Source organism: Peromyscus maniculatus, chromosome 15, assembly GCF_049852395.1.
Source record: "Peromyscus maniculatus bairdii isolate BWxNUB_F1_BW_parent chromosome 15, HU_Pman_BW_mat_3.1, whole genome shotgun sequence".
Classification (NCBI taxonomy): Eukaryota; Metazoa; Chordata; class Mammalia; order Rodentia; family Cricetidae; genus Peromyscus; species Peromyscus maniculatus.
Genome location: NC_134866.1, coordinates 8646562 through 8663227, shown reverse-complemented (window position 1 = coordinate 8663227; position 16666 = coordinate 8646562). Strand labels below are relative to the sequence as shown.

At 47.9% G+C, this 16666-nt stretch overlaps 1 protein-coding gene across 3 annotated transcripts in view; it reads left to right on the top strand.

The window, feature by feature from the left end:
- The window catches only part of Cmbl (carboxymethylenebutenolidase homolog), a 20290-nt gene extending 3624 nt beyond the window's left edge, over positions 1–16666 (top strand). For 2 of the 3 annotated variants that reach the window (XM_076551680.1, XM_006979974.4), the window contains exons 2-7: positions 29–215; positions 9216–9448; positions 11184–11291; positions 12509–12651; positions 15007–15098; positions 16022–16666. In XM_076551680.1, coding sequence (XP_076407795.1) covers positions 9234–9448; positions 11184–11291; positions 12509–12651; positions 15007–15098; positions 16022–16201 — 738 coding nt within the window. In that variant the 5' untranslated portion in view covers positions 29–215; positions 9216–9233 and the 3' untranslated portion in view covers positions 16202–16666. Of the gene's footprint in view, positions 1–28; positions 216–281; positions 302–9215; positions 9449–11183; positions 11292–12508; positions 12652–15006; positions 15099–16021 lie in introns of those variants that run through there. The other variant, XM_042261370.2, reaches the window with a different exon arrangement.

Here is a 16666-nt window from a genome sequence, read left to right as displayed (position 1 = left end):
CCTCCTCCTCCCCTGCTCCCTGGCTCAGGCTTTTCCAGGGAATACAGGTCACCCGGCCACCGCCGTCACCGTCAGCCAGCGCGTCCACTTCCCGTGCTGGACCAGGCTCCTCCCTCCCTCTGCACGGCTGGCTCTCCACTGGCAGTAAGCTCCAGGGCGTCTGCTCCCGCGGCTTGCCTGCCTGCCTTGCCCTCTTCACCCCTCCACCGGACAAGGTAGGTGCAGGTCGCTGGGGACGGTCAAGCCTGCTGAACCTGTGCATGGGTTTGCAGTGAAGCAAAGGGCTTTTGCTGATGTAGAGGTGAGGCACTTCCAAGTCCGTCTTCCCAAATGAACTTTCATGACAGTTTATACCGTCCTTGCAAAACAAAAAGGCAAGGACCACACCCTGATCCAGACCTAGCCAGCCACCCTTTGCTTCGGAGTATATTTTCTTGTAGGTGTTCAGAGGTTAGCTTTTAAAACAGCTGAGAGCTTGTAGACCAACTCGTGGTCCCAAGGAACCCTTGCCCTTAAATACTATTTTTAGGCTGGGCATTTTAATTGTATGATTTTTTTTTGTGAATATGGAACCATGGACAAACTGAGCATATTTGCATCAAAATCAGTACCCATGTCTGGCAGGTCTTCTGTGCTGGGAAGAGGTGCTGTCATATAAGAATATGACATCCTAGATGGCAGGTCAGCCTTCCCGAGAGAGTCAGTGTGGTTTTACAGTCCATGGCTACGAGGTCTGGCCCAGGCTCTGCAGAGACTGGCCGATGCAGTTTATATCCACTTGCTGACAGAAAAGGCCACCTGTTGTTTTCAGAGCCCGTTTAAAACAAGATAGTTAGAAAGGAGCCCTGTGCACACCCGGGACAGCCTGCTGGGCCTCCAACGGCCAGAGAGCAGGCCAAAGGCAGGGTTGTGATTGGCGCGTTTAAAGAGGTTGCTATGTGCCTCTTTAGCTTTCTTTCTAACGCTATCCAAACAAGAGATATGCACGTGGCAAGCATGGTCAAGAAAACTCAGTACGTGGAGGGGAGGCAGAATCACCCAAGGCTAAGAGCTGGCTCTGCCTTTCCCAGGGCAGGACTCAAAATCAGGAGCAGTGAAGCTTCTGCAACATTTAACCTGGCAAACGGCCAGTCCCTCCCTGTTGAATGCCAGCTTTCTGCAGAATGAAATGCATCCTTGCACCCTGAGCCCTGTCCATGATTCCTAGCTGCAGACTTTCCTGTTGCAATCCTGTTTGCGCCTTGAGCTTGCTGAACTTATTTCCCCATTCCTTTTGGGCAGCTTCATTGTGTGATCTGACTTCTGAGCTACACAAATCCTGAAAGCATGAAACCAGGAAAACTACATTCCCACATGCTTTCCTGACCTGTCTGACTTCTGGGGGGGGGGGTGTTAATACTGAGTTCTGCTACTAAAAGACTGTTTTCCACAAAAGGTTTCTGTAACAGAAATTGCTAAACGGTCTTAATAATAATAATAATAATAATAATAAACCTGGAGCCAGATATTGGGGTTAAAACTGAGAGATCAGAGGAATAGGACAAGCCACAGCCAACCTCACCTTACTGATGCCTCAGTCTCCAAAGAGACTTACTTCCTGTATACCCACGCCTATAGGCCTTTCTGTTCTACAATCTCACTTGCTCTCTCCACCCAGCTACATCACTTCTTGTCTGTCAGTACAGACCTCCAGGCCTCTATGGTTAGTGCTGGGATTAAAGTTGTGTATCACCATGCCTGGCTCTGGTCCCCAGTGTGGCCTTGAACTCACAGAGATCCAGATAGATCTCTGCCTCCCAAATGCTAGGATTAAAGACATGTGCTGCTACTGCCTGACTTCTGTGTTTAATACAGTGGCTGGCTTTTTTCTCAGATAAGCTTTATTAGGGTGCACAATATTGGGGGACACAATGTATCACCACAGGTTTCTCCAGGCAGGTATAAAGGTGTTGTGTTTGTCATGACAGAGGAGACAGATGTCTTAGTTGACTCAGAGAAGTCAGAAAGCGCAGACTTATGTCCAGTGAAGGAAAGCCCCAGAGAGGTGCCTGTGAGAAAGGAGACATGGGAAGCCCTTGGAGGAGACATAGGAGTCCTTGGAAGGGATGAAGGAGCCCTTGGAGGAGATATAGGAGTCCTTGGAAGGGATGAAGGAGCCCTTGGAGGAGATATAGGAGTCCTTGGAAGGGGATGAAGGAGCTGTTGGAGGAGATGAGGGAGCCCTTGGAGGGGGTGAAGGTGCCTTTGAAATTTGTACATCACACCTACAACAGGAACCCTCTTGGAGTTTTTATGTCTATCTGTCTATCTATCTATCTATCTATCTATCTATCTATCTATCTATCTATCTATCTACCTATCTATCTGTCTTGTTTTTCAAGACAGGGTTTCTCTGTGTAGCCCATACTGTCCTGGAACTCAATCTGTAGACCAGGATGGTCTTGGACTCACAGAGATCTGCCTGTCCCCACCTCCAGAGTGCTGGGATTAAAGGTATGTGCCACAACTGCCCAGACAAATCTGTAGCCCAGGCTGGCCTCAAACCCCTGTTTCTGCCTCCTTCAGCAAATCCTACTGGCATTTGAAACCACAACTTGCTTGTTTTTATTTTTAAAGACAGGGTCACTAGCCAAGGTTGGCCTCATGTTCCGTATGTAGCCAAGGGCAACCTTGAACTTCTCACCCTCCATCTCCACAGTGCTCAGATTACAGATCTGTGCCACCATGCTGTATTTGGGGAGATGTGGTGATTGGATCCAGGGCTTCATGCCTGCCAGACAAGCACTCCACCAGCTAAGTGATCCACCCAGCCCACCTTGTCTTTCGACTTACAATTTACAGAGGAATTTGCCTGTGGGAGGCAATAAATGTCCTACTACAAGAACTTTATACATTTGCAGTGTCTTCCACGAATGTGTTTGGAGAATCCAGCACTTTCTGCTGCTAGCCACTGTGGCTCTGGCCAGAGACACAATCATCAGGATGCCCTCCATAGGGGAATGTCCCACTATTTCCTGGTGGCACCAAGAGGTCCCTGAGTTCTGGAGGCTCTGCCAGTGGAGACCACAGGCTTGGTCTGAGGGTATGTCCTCAAAGACACAGTTAATGAGCCTACTCTACACAGGAGGGACAGGACCCTGCCTTCACTCCTGTGAAGGACCTGGTAATGTGCAGAAGAAACCATGCTTCAGTGCAAAGTGTCCGTCCTCTTTGGCCCACTCTCTGGCTCTTGGAGTCCAGCCCTGTTCCGTGTATCTGAGTCATTTTGCAATTCTTTGTAGGTCACGGGTAACTAACTGGTAGACTGATAGATTTCTAAATTACATCATGCCTGTTACACAATCAATCTCCTTCCTCCTTTCCTTGGGGAGAAAGCTTGTATCCATGTGAACTTCATCCCATCTTCCTGGGGAAATGGGCTCCAGCCAGTTAGAGCATCTCCCCCTTTCTCTCCAGTCACCCCAGGTGTGAACTTACTGTGACCTATGGATGGGACAGAGTACAGAATGCTCTTCTCATAAGGTGGCCTTCTAGAAAGAACTGCATAAACTATCATACATGAATGCACCCGAAAGCAAGGACGTGAAGGAATGCCCTGGCATGTCCACGTGGGGAAAGGCAAAGGCCTTGGGGGGATACTCACTCTTGGCTGTTTTCACATGGTGCTAAGGTCTAACACCAGGTACATTCCCTCGCTGTTCTTACATTTGCTTAAGCTAACTGTAAATGTCACCTCATGCTCTGTTTGCTTTAGTAATACAACTGAGAAGTGCTTTGTGCTACTCTTGAGCCTAGAAGCCTCGAGTCCCGTGGTTTGTTCCCACCCAGATCCTGTGATTTTTCAGACTTAGTCTCACTGGTCATGAGGCGGGCTATCATTTTTATGTCTGCATGAGAGTGACGCCTTTGTTTTATCCTGCAATCTGTCTTTTAGAAAATGTGTCACGGGGAAAAGCAAAAATCCTGAAGACAGACGCAGAAAACATGGGCTGCCAAGGGTTAAGCATGTGTTCCCGATTCTTAGCCTGGACCCCAACAGGCCAATCCGTGGGTAGAAACTGGCTGCCCTGTGCCTGCCCTGTCCAGAGTACACTTGGCTCCTGCTTTCCAGGCTGGGCTCAGCAGTTGAGACCTTGTGAAAGAGCTTGGCCGAACTCCAGCCCTCCACACGTGGCACTGTGTTGGCTCTGCCCCATTCTGTGGCAGAAAAAAAACTTGGCGCTCCTAGATGTAAAAATTCCGTTTGGAATTGGAGCTCAAGTCAAAAGAGCCTGTTATGGGTGGCCTTGGGGGAGAGGCCAGGCTCCCCTGGGTCCTCACAGCAGTGGAAAGTAGCTCACGGGGCTATTTTCCTTCTTTCCTTCTTTTTTTTTAGAGAAAGGGTCTCTGACCCAAGCTGGCTTCCAAGCCAACTTGTATTCCTCCTGGATCCTAGTTAGCTTCCTATGGCTGTGATTAAACGCCATGACCAAAAGGTAGTTGGAGAGCAAAGGGTTTATTTGGCTTATCACAGTCCATCGCCGAGGGAAGTTGAGGCAGGAACTCAGTGTGGGAACCCGGAAGCAAGACCTGAAGGAGAAGGCGTGGAGGAGCGCCGCTTACTGGCCCGCTCCCCTTGCCTGGCTCAGCCAGCTCGCTTGCTTCCTTTGTTCTTTTTCGGGAGATTCACTTTCCTCCTCTGCCCAGAGCAGTGTTCAGGGTGGACTTTCCCTGACTCCTTAGGAAGGTTGAGAACCGCTGATAGAGCCCAATGTTACCTCCCCCCCCCCCCCCCCCCCCGCCCCCACCACCTCTCTTCTGTGTGTGTCTGTGTTTTAAGACAGGGTCTCACTATGTAGCTCTCCTGGACCTAGATCTCACTGTGTAGACCAGGTTGGCCTCGAACTTACAGGGATCTGGTCTATAGAGCGAGTTCCAGGACAACCAGAGCTGTTACACAGAGAAACTTTATCTCAAAAAACAAACAACAACAACAACAACAACAAAATGTTGCTCTTCACTAATGTGTGGTAGTGTGTGCACGTCTCCCCGTGACTCCATCACTGACATGGTAGTGTGTGCACACCTCCCTGTGACTTTCTCCAGGACACACGTCTCGTCTGTGTGTTTCTTCTCTTTGTATGAATATCTGAGTTTTTAATTGAGCTTTACATGTTTTTAGGCAGCATCTCAGTATATCATCCAGTCTGGCCTGGAACTTGCTATGTAGACCAGGCTGGCCTCATACTCAAGGAATCTGCTTGCTTGTGCCTCTTGAGTGCTGGAATTAAAGGTGGCATCATGACACCCTTTGCCTTTCAATCTTATTCATCCTAATTACTTCCTAGTAACTTGATTGGCTTCTCTATAGTGAACATCTGAAAACTTGTGAACAATCTCAAGGATATCTAAGTAGAGAGACTAGGGCAACCTTGGACTCACAACTCACTGGAGACTCTGAGAAACACAGGGAAACAAGTCCCAAACATCTTCATCTGTACAGATGTCATTTGTCTAGGAAAGACAGGACTGTGCAACCCAGCGACAGTAGCCCCCGCCCCCTGCCATCATAGCAGCAGTCTTCTGCATCTGTAAACATCTACTCAACATTGAGGTGTCTGTAGTTTCCTTTCCTTATTTTTCTTCAGACAGGGTTTCTCTGTGTGTAGCCCTGACTGTTTGGGAACTTACTTTGTAGAGAGACCAGGCTGCCCTCAGATTCATGGAGATCCACCTGCCTCTGCCTTCCAAGTCCTGGGATTAAGGGGTGTGCACTCAGCTTGTTTTTTTCTTTTAAAAAATTGCCCATTGTATCTGTGTGTGTGTGTGTGTGTGTGTGTGTGTGTGTGTGTGTAGTTTACATGCACTGCATGCGTGTTGGTGTCCCGAGGGTCAGAGGGCTTCAGATCCCCTGGAAATGGAGTTACAGGCCACCTAATGTGAGTGCTGGGAACCGAACTCGGGTCCTCTGCGAGGACAGTAAGTGCTGGGAACTGAACTCGGGTCCTCTGCAAGGACAGTAAGTGCTGGGAACTGAACGAGGACAGTAAGTGCTGGGAACCGAACTCGGGTCCTCTGCAAGGACAGTAAGTGCTGGGAACTGAACTCGGGTCCTCTGCAAGGACAGTAAGTGCTGGGAACTGAACTCGGGTCCTCTGCAAGGACAGTAAGTGCTGGGAACTGAACTCGGGTCCTCTGCGAGGACAGTAAGTGCTTTTAGCCACCGTGTCATCTCTCCAGTCCCAGCTGGGTTTTTTTTTATCCTCAGCAGTTAGTTAAAGTAGATTGAAATTCACTAATCTTTTCCTTGGTGATGGGATGATTCTGGAGTCTCCTTTAAGAAATTAGGCCGCGGTCCAACATTAAAGGAGAGCTGTTCGCACGGAGCAGGCGAATTCCGCATTCTCTGCTTGGGTTTGGAGTCTTGGGATGTGATCTCTGCTGCGCTTCGAGGGGCCCTGTGTGACTTGTTTTCTCAGCTGGGCCACTCCATGTGGCTTCTGTTGTTCCGTCCCTGGCCAGTCTGTCTTTCCCATGTGGATGGACTGTGTCTTGTTGGCCCCTGGGATGACCACACAGAACCCTGCTGTGCCTTTCTGTGCACCTGACACCTGACTGCATAAACAAGGCCGGGGGGTCTAGGACAGTGTTCCCCACCCACCCACCCCATTTTAGGTTCCCACCTCTCTGGTTCTTAGTCTTGAGCTCTGTGAGCAAATGAAGCGACTCTGGCCCCACAGTCGACCTTGGGACACTGTCCTCTCCTGTGTTTTTTTTTTACCCTTCCTTGGTTTCATGGAATTTCACCACTAATTACAGATGGTTTTTGTTTTACTTTATTTCTCTGTGCGCGTGTGTGTCTGTGTTCTGGTGTGCGCGTGTATGTGTGTGTGCATAAAGAGGCCAGAAGACGGCCTTGGGTAACGTTCTTCAGGTGCGGACACCTTTCACATTTTAGTTCTGTCTTCCTTCCCACTGCTCTCCTGGGCGCCACCCTGCTTCCTTCCTGTGCTTGTTTCTCTCTCTCTCCCTCGTTCTCTCTCTCTCTCTCTCTCTCTCTCTCTCTCATCAGTCACATCTTGGCTGTGTGTGAGCTTGGTTTAGAACTCTTCCAAGAGTCAGAATTTAATGTTTCCAGGGTCTTCTATTGTTCGTCTCTTTGAAGGGTTTGTTAGATCTGAATGTACATGTACTTCCGAAGTAATTACTTACACAGAAATGTGATCCTGCAGACGATGCTATCTGGAGGTGGGGCCTGTGGGAGAGGAGAGGGTCACAAAGGCCCAGCCCCTCTTCGGATTTTATGAGCACCCTCATAAGAGACTCCAGAGAACTGTCCGTCTGCTCCTACCACGTGAGGACACCGGGAGGAGGTGACATCTGTGGTTCAGAAAGATGCCTGCTCCAGACAGCGGAGCGACTGTCACTTTGACCAGGGGCTCCTGGGTCCCACAGTCTTTAGGACCATGGCGTTGCTTCCGAGCTGCTGTGTTTTGTTACAGCAGCCTGAGTGGACTGACTCACTTCCGACGTCTCCTTGAGGCGGAGCTCACTTTCACTCTGCCCCCCTGAACACGTGCCTGCCGCGTAGACTGGAGGGTTCTCTGCAGTGCGCTGTACTCACTTACTACACAGGCTCCATCGTCACTGATTTCTAACCTTGTGAGTTTGTAGTATGCTCTTGTTGTGTTTAGCTAGTTAGTTCCGAGGTGTGCTCTCTCTCATATAGTCTGCTATGTAGCTGAGGAGAACATTAAACTCACCTCTCATCCTCCTGCCTCGACCTCCTAAATGCTGATTGACTTACCAATCAGGGGAACCGTTCAGGGTCAACCAGGCATTTTCAGGCTCTCTGTCTCTTATTCAAAGAATTGAAAATACAGGCTCACACGAATCTGCAAGTATCAGGCAATGTTATTTAAAACAAAGCATTAGAACAGGTCACTGACAGCAAAACACAGAGTTGAAAAAGTACCCAGCAGCCCTGGCCCCGGCGGGCCTTCTTTTGTAGAGTTTGAGAGGAGGAGAACTTGGTCAATAGGGGAGGATTTGGGTGGTTTTGTGTTTGTTTTATTTTAACACAGGGTCTTACTGTGTTACTCTGGCTGTTCTGGAACTATGTAAGTCAGGCTGGCCTTGAACCAGAAGGTCCTCCTGCATCTACCTCCCAAGTGCTGGGGTTAAAAGCATGTACCACTATGCCTGGACTACTTTTTTCTTTCTTTTTTTTTATGGTTCTCTATTTCAGTTTTTAAGCTATACAATCTTTTTTTTTTAAATTGTGCACATCCCTTCCCACAGTGCACCTGGTTTTAATCATATGTATATTCAATTATGAATAGGCACAAGATACCAAATAGAGAATTTTTCCTAAAAGTTCAGTTAGAGGACAGAGTTTGCCTTGCTGCAAAGGCCCACCAAACCAGCTGAAACCAGATCAGCCCCTCCTACTGTCACACAACTGGAGCATGATTGCATAGAATCTGAGTTTGAAGATTGTTAAGGAGAGGAGAAACTTATTCCACTGTTCTGAGGGGTTGTGCACACGCTTGATGCCAGGAGTCCTGGGTTGCTATGTGCATTGTTCAGAGTGGGTGTGTGTGCATGGCATGTGCAGGCAGGCTTCCTAGGCCACTAGGTGTGTTACTAGAGGAGAGGTGTGAGCATATCTCAACTTGACTGGAGTCCTAAGCTGGTATTCCCTATGCTTGCCCGACTTCACCGGTTTCCCAGGTGTGCACCACCACACCTGGTTTGTGAAGTGCTGGGCTCTACCTCTGGGCTTCATGCATACGAGGTGAGTGCTCTAGCAACTGAGCTAATTTCCAGTTTTTTTTTTCTCACACTTATTGCATTTATGTAAAATATTTGTTGAGATTTACACCAAAGTTACCATATGGAGAGTTTGTTCATATCTGTTTGAAAAGACTGTCCTGGCCAATGCTTTGTGAAGGTATTCCTGTATCCTTCCTGATATAAAACCACCAAAGGACAGGTCCTAATGCTATGATCTAATCGTCTCCGGAAACAACAGGTTCACTAAATATCTAGTCATCTCTTAATCCAGTCAAGGTCACAGTCAACATTAGCCAGTACAACATTGAGTTATTTCCGAATAAATGTCATAGGTGTAGTTAGATGTTTTTTCCAGTAATTTTGATGATAATTTATTTAGTGTAGATTATCTTTAGATCTGTACTAGTCAGCATGTAATGAATATTTCATTTCTTCTCTAGCCTGACATCAAGACCCCAATGGCTAATGAAGCTAACCCTTGCCCATGTGACATTGGTCACAAGCTAGAGTACGGTGGCATGGGCCAGGAAGTCCAGGTTGAGCACATCAAGGCATATGTCACCCGGTCCCCTGTGGACGCAGGCAAAGCTGTGATTGTTGTCCAGGATATATTTGGCTGGCGGCTGCCCAACACTAGGTATATGGCTGACATGATTGCTGGAAATGGATACACGTACGTATGAAGTTCTGTGCTTAAATTCATGCGAATTTCTGTTGTCCATTTTGTTCCCTTCTGAAAGACAAAACCTAACAGCCTGAGCTGTATTCTCACTTACATTATCTATTTCCTTATCTCAGTGATGGGAACTGGGAACTGCCCTTTGAAATTTAACACTGACCTGGTGGAGCCAACTCTTCCCAACAGAATCCCTGGGCATCAGGTCCCCAGCAGTACCCGGCCCTACAGTCATGCTGGACAGAGGGTCCTCTCCCCACAAAGGGTCCCATCCAGGCATAGGCCAGCACACCTGTGCACCCTCAAGCATCTCAGCCTCAGGGTGGGTTTCACAGATCTTCTTGGAAGATGACTCAGAACAAAAGAAAGTCACACGTCAAGGGTCCTTTAGAGTAAATCAGTGGAAATTTCAGGTGAGTTCCAGCAAAACCTTCCGCTGTGGATGTCACCGGATATCTGATTGCTGTTACTGCACTCCATATGACTTAGCTGATAGTCACAGGGATGTTAGGTCAGACACAGAGATGGTAATGAATAGATTATGAGGGCTGAAGACAACCCAAGAGAATCGGGCTCTGGTCCTGCAGCATTCCAAATCCTCCACAGTGGTGAAGTTCCCATCAGTTTATGGGCCTAGCGCCATCTTTTGCACGGGCAAGGTGGCTTATTTTCTGGGGACTTGGGTTCATAGTGCACAGAAAGCTGCAAGTCCAGGGTGAGCCTTTCTTTTCTCCCCCACTGCCGACGCAGACCTAGCAGACCTATCGAGGGATGAGAAGACGACCTTGAGGAGAGTGGGGCCATTTCCTGGGGGAAGCCTCTAAATAAGCCTATGATAGCCGATGTGGACAGCCTCTCATGCTTCCAACAGCCCTGCGAGGGAGGGATATTACCTTCCCCATACTGAAGACTGGGAAGTCAAGGCCAAAGACAGAGGCTCTTGGTTGCTCTGCCTTGAATCACAGCCACAGCTAACCCGTCCCTTTGGGAGACTGTGGCCCTGGCTCCATCCCTCCTGAGTTGGCTTCTAGGAGAATGGCATGGAGTCCAATGTGCAGTCCTGCCTCTGCCCTCCCAAGTACTAGGATTAGTAATGTCCATGATTTCCAAACTGTGCCAGTTGTCTGTGCTGGGTCCTCTATCATTTGATCATACGATTTGTGCGTGTGTACAATATATAGATGTGTGTGTGAGTGAGGGTTTGTGCTTACTGTAGTGAGACATAGAGGGCAGAGGTCAACCTCTGTTAGTCTTCACTTTGCTTGTTGACTTTCTCTGGCCTGTTCTAGAACGTGCTGTGGACCTTACTCTTGGGGCAGGAAACTGGTAGAATGTGCAGAGGTTGGGGTGGGGCATTACCTTGTCACAGTGACTATTCACATTCTTCAGGGGTGACCTTTGGCCAAAGCCAGTGCTCTGGGTCTGGTTGAGAGGAACAACTAACTCCATGGAGGAAGGAAGGACATTTCAGGGTCTGTACCAGGTCTGTCTCCTTCTGCACTGGAATAGCTCTTGAGAAGCAGAGTCACACCCAAGCTGCTGGATGCTGTGTAGCTGCAGTTGTGGGATCTGAGGCAAAGTGGCTTGGTTCCAGATAACCTTTGATGTAATCAAGGGTGGCCTTCGTGGCCCAGGTTCTTCCTTCCCTCTGCCAAGAATTGGCAACCTAATAAGGCGCTTAATAAACATTAGTCAAAGTGATCAAAAGCTTATTCATGTCCGTATTTTACAGAGCCATCGTCCCAGACTTCTTTGTGGGGCAAGAGCCATGGGACCCAGCTGGTGACTGGTCTACCTTCCCTGAGTGGATAAAATCAAAAAATCCCAGAAATATCAATCGGTAAGCTATCAACAGGCTTGGTTTTGTATGTGACGCAGCCCACAGAGCAGCGGGCTTCACCACAGGTTTCCTCTCCCCGCTCCCTTCCTGTGGGGTAGGGCCTCTTCTGGCCTTAGTCAAAGTCCTTCCAACAGCATGATGGGAAAGTTTTGCTCCAGCACACTGTGAGCTGTGGATGGAGGCTGACACACCTTGTCCCATTGCCCCAGCAAGCATAGCTGCTCACCTCTCTTAGAAGTGAGGAGTTCAAAGTCCTGTGTCCACATAGGTGCTTGTTTGCAAGTGTTAGGACACCTATCCCAAGTGGATCAGCAGTTCAAAGAGCTATTGGGTTATAGAACCATGGAAATTAGCTCAGGGTTCAAGTAGGAATTGGCCCGTAGCTTAAAGGTATCCCCAACTCTCATTCTTCCGTCGCTGCTCAGCCTCACTTCTTGTGTGCTGGCTTCATCCTCAAGAAGCCCCACCTCAGAGGCAGCCCATTCTTCCATAGCCTCTCTCCCAGCAACCTGGAGAGCATCATATTTCCTGCTCCCCTCCGGTTATGATGGCCTCTGCAATCCACCCTGGAAAACCATCATTCAGACCAGGAGATTGTTCTCTGATTGGTCAGGTATGAGCCACAGACTACTGCAACCACAGAGATTTAGTTTACTTCAAATTCCACTATGGAAACAGTGTCATGAAGGTTTCATAGTAACAGAATAAAGATAAATTCTAAGTCAAGACACTTGAAATACATTGGTGGAAACATTAAGTGGTTACAGTAGAATGGAGAAATCTCAGCTGCAGGCCCCAGATGCTAGCTGATAGCATTCTGAGCTCTGTGATTGGTGAATAGGGTTCTATTGAGTTGATGCACTCCAAAGGCTTTTATCTGTTTATCAGGATGTTAGGTTCAGCTTTATCTGCTAATTACATGAGTTAGAGCCAATAGAGGTGGGCAAGGAATGGCTCATTAGTGGGTTAGAGACAGGGATGCATTGTAATTAGGCTCTGGACCTGTAACCGTCCAAGCTCCCCACAGCTGCCCAAGTTTTCGTTTCAAGCAGTCCCTCAGCCTTGCAGCCACAGCTGCTTTCTAGGAATTCTGGTTCTCACCACCAAATAAGTAAAAAAAACCTTCAAGTAATGTCCACGGAGACATCCCGGTCACCATAACCTTGGAGGCTCACGAATCAGCCCTCTCTTTCCATCGCCTTTTCTTTCTGTTGTAGAGAGTTCGAGGCTGTCATGAGGTATCTGACACAACAGTGTCATGCCCAGAAGATTGGCATTGTAGGCTTCTGCTGGGGAGGCGCTGTTGTGCACCATGTGATGATGACATACCCAGAAGTCAGGGCAGGGGTGTCCGTTTACGGTAAGTGCCCAGTGCATTTCCCTCAAGAGAAAGGGGGGTGGGGGAGTGACAGATGCTGCAATACAAAACCTGATGGCGCGAGAGGAACCAGCTTAGCATGGTTTTCTGAATCTGAAAACAGAACTGGGGAGATGGCTCTGTCACACACACACAGACACAGAAAAAGCAAAGTCTATTTTAAAGTACAAACAGCAACTTTCACCTTTAAAAAAAATTAGCAGATTTAAAAAATTTGTATGGGTATGTTACCTACACGTACGTCTGTGCACCATGTGTATGCCTGGTACCCACGGAGGCAGAAGACATTTGTCAGATCCCCTCCCTAGCTACAGATGGTTGTGAGCCACCATGGGGATGCTGGGAATTGAATCTGCGTCCCCTGGAAGAGCAGCCAGCAACTGCTGAGCCATCTCTCCATCCCCAACGTTTACATTTAGCCAAATGGAAACAAAGATGCTCTAAGCATGAGATAAGAACTCTGTACCTGTTAGCAGCAGCAGCACAGGGAATTTAAAAGCATCCAGACTGAAATGTCAAAAATGATGCAAGAGCCGGGCGGTGGTGGCGCACGCCTTTAATCCCAGCACTCGGGAGGCAGAGCCAGGCGGATCTCTGTGAGTTCGAGGCCAGCCTGGGCTACCAAGTGAGTCCCATGAAAGGCGCAAAGCTACACAGAGAAACCCTGTCTCGAAAAACCCAAAAAAAAAAAAAAAAAAAAAAAAAATGATGCAAGAAAACTGACCACTACTTCAAAAAGCTACACATGCACAAGCAGTTCTCATATGGCTTATGAGCTCTTTGACGTGGCACTTCGTCTGCTATTAGCACTAAAAAAAAACCCAACATATTTCCTAACACAAAAGGAAATATCGTTAGGCACAGCACACACACTTGTCATCCCAATACTTGGGAGACTGAAGCAGGATTGGGATTTTCTGGCCAGCATGAGCTACATAGTGAGAGCCAGTCTCAAACAACAAAACAAATTCAATAAATCACCAGTTGGCCTCAGACATCAGCCCGGGGGGTCTATCGGTGAATTAAAAGGTTGCTCCTGGCGTGCATGTGTCTCTGGCGCCACCTGCTGGCTGCTGTCGTGCAGCCTGTGAGCGGAAGGCAATTGCCGAGTTGGGCACACACAGGAGTTGGGACACATCCACCCACATGTGGCTCTGCTGGAGTTGGGCAGGGAGCACTGCCATCCTTCCTGATGCTTGCTGCCTTCTGGAGAGGAGTAATGGGGGAGAGATGCTGTGTGCTACTTAGCTTTGTTATCACACTGGCAGGAAGCAGGGAAGATTGTTCTTCTCATCTTTTTAAGTCATCATGATCATGTCTGTGTGCACAGTGTGTGTGTGTGTGTGTGTGTGTACCTGCATGCAACAATGCCTGTGTGGAAGCCAGAGAACAACTTTATGTGGGTTCCGGGATCAAACTCAGGTCCTTAGGCTTGTTTGGCAAGTGAGTCCTCTGACTCACTTTCTGTCCAGTCTTCCAACAGTACACGACTTGCTTTTTTCCCAAGCAAACACACCTGGGGGTTGCCTGGGCCTGGCAGGGCAATACTTTTCACTAAAGGATGGACACTGAATTTCATACAGTGACTTGCAGAGCAGACACTACCCTTAGGGTCTTGTTGGATTAATATCCTGGTCCAACGGCTGCTGTTCTTATGAATAAAACTGTCTAGTTCATTGAAACCCGAACAAGTGGGGCCTGCATAGAAACTTCTAGAGCAGTGGTTTAAAAATTTTACCTGATGCAACAGCCATCTCAAGAGGGAGCACCTCTCAGACTGCTGTCCTCACACACCAAGCAGCACACAGCACTAGGTGCAGAGGAAGATTTGGCTAACTCAGTTGCACTTTTAGAGTTTCACAGGTCAGGCTTCTGTGGAATTGCTCAAAATGAAAATAAACCAGCTGGGGAGATGGGTTAAGGCGGTAAAGTATTGATTGCACATCCATGAAGACCTGAGTTCAGATCCCTGGCATCTGTGTAAGAGCCTGCGGGGAGAAGGTTGCATGTCTCTCACCCCTGCACTGGATGGGGGAGACAGAAGGGTCCGTCAGGTTCACAAATTAGCCAGTCTAGAGAAACCTTTGAGCTCTAGGTTCAATGCGACCCTATAGCAGAAGGTAAGATGTTGAGTGACTGAGAAAGACACTGGATGTGGACATCTGGCCTCCACACTTCTGTACCTCACGTGCACAAGACCCCACGTGGTCATGTACATCAACACATGCACATACCCCTCCACCTCACGGAAATCTCTTAATACTTGCTTTACTTTGTAAAACCACACCAAATTCAGGCAGTTTTCTGTGGAAGTCAATCTCTCTCAACTCTTTCCAGGCATCATCAGAGAGTCCGAAGGCATTTATAATTTGAAGAACCCAACGTTGTTCATTTTTGCAGAAAATGATGCCGTGATCCCACTTGAGCAGGTGAGTGGGCAGCCTAATAGCACATGCTGACATTTTTGGAGTAAGTTCCAAAGAGCTGATTTATCACTGTAACTGTTTCCAATGATGAAAATGTACTAAGAATGGAACTTAAACCCAGAATGAGAGCTGAAGGAAATGTTCCCAACAGCCCATTCAGTGAGAAGGAATGGTCTCCACAGTAACCCACTACTGGTTACCATAAAGTCAGATTTATTAAGACCAGGAAGTTGATAAGGAAAAAGTCTAAGTTAAAAGCAGTCATTTGTAAATTAGCCTTTTCAACAGTCCTCAGCTTAAGAAATTTGGTTTAATTTTACTATAATGCAAAAGCATTACACAGGAGACCAATTTTGAATTCGGTTCTTTTCCTGGCCTAGCCACACCTGCATGTGGTCTCATGTTGACAGCTGGGATGAATTATGCGTCCCCATCAGCCCTATGGTCACCAGGGGAAGCAGCAATGGTCTCACTGTGCTCTGCTGGGGTGGGATGGTCAGCAGGGCAGCTGTGCTCAAGGTCCCCTGCCTGGTGCTGGGGGACTGGACCCAGCAGGCTCACACATGCTGAGTATGTGCTCCACCACTGAGCACCCCTTACACAAAGGACTCGTTACACAGACCAGGCTGGCCTCAGAGACCTGCCTGCCTGTCTCTGCGAGGGTAAAAATGTCCACCACCATGCTCAGTGTACTTTGGACCTATCGTATTTTTAACTTAGAATGGATCTGTTGGGTCTCAGCCTTAGGGTAAACAAAGGAGCTTCTGTAATTGGTGTAGCATCATCCTTATGTTGCTCTGCAACCCGACAGGGGCCAGGAACTGTTGAAGTCAATTCAGAAGCCGTGAAGCCTGCTCTCTAGGTAAAGCACGATGTCAGCTCAGGGTTAAAGTCACAACACCTCACTTTATTTCTTTGTGCACTAGGTCTCTGTGCTGACCCAGAAACTGAAGGAACACTGCGTAGTTAATTACCAAGTTAAAACATTTTCTGGGCAGACTCATGGCTTTGTGCATCGGAAGAGAGAAGACTGCTCCCCTGCTGACAAGCCCTACATTGAGGAGGCGAGGAGGAATCTCATTGAGTGGCTGAACAAGTTCATTTAACAGCACTCAAGCACACGACAGCTGTCAATCACGTCTGCCTGGACACAATTAACCATCTGATTTCTTACTTTACATAAAATATAGAAATGTTAAAATTTTTTCTGAAACATAGCAGAAACTAAGCGAAAAATACTTAACGCACAATAGAAACTTTTAATAAATGCTCATTACCTGAAGACTTCAAATGATAGTGTAACTGTAATTATTAGGGGAATCTAGGGCCATTCAGGGACCAGCTGGGTTCTCAGACGTGGCTTTACATTGTTAACTGAAGACTGTTAAAACAAGTCATGTGCAAAGCCAGGAAGATCACAAGTTGTCAACTAGGTAGGTTAAACCTCCCCAGATGTTTATGGGCTTTGGTGAAGCTCAATGCCGCCCATATGCACTTTGGTGTGAGTAGTGTTGGAATTCAGCTCCCACAGACCCAATTATTCAATCTAATAAACTGACTTTTTTAATTTA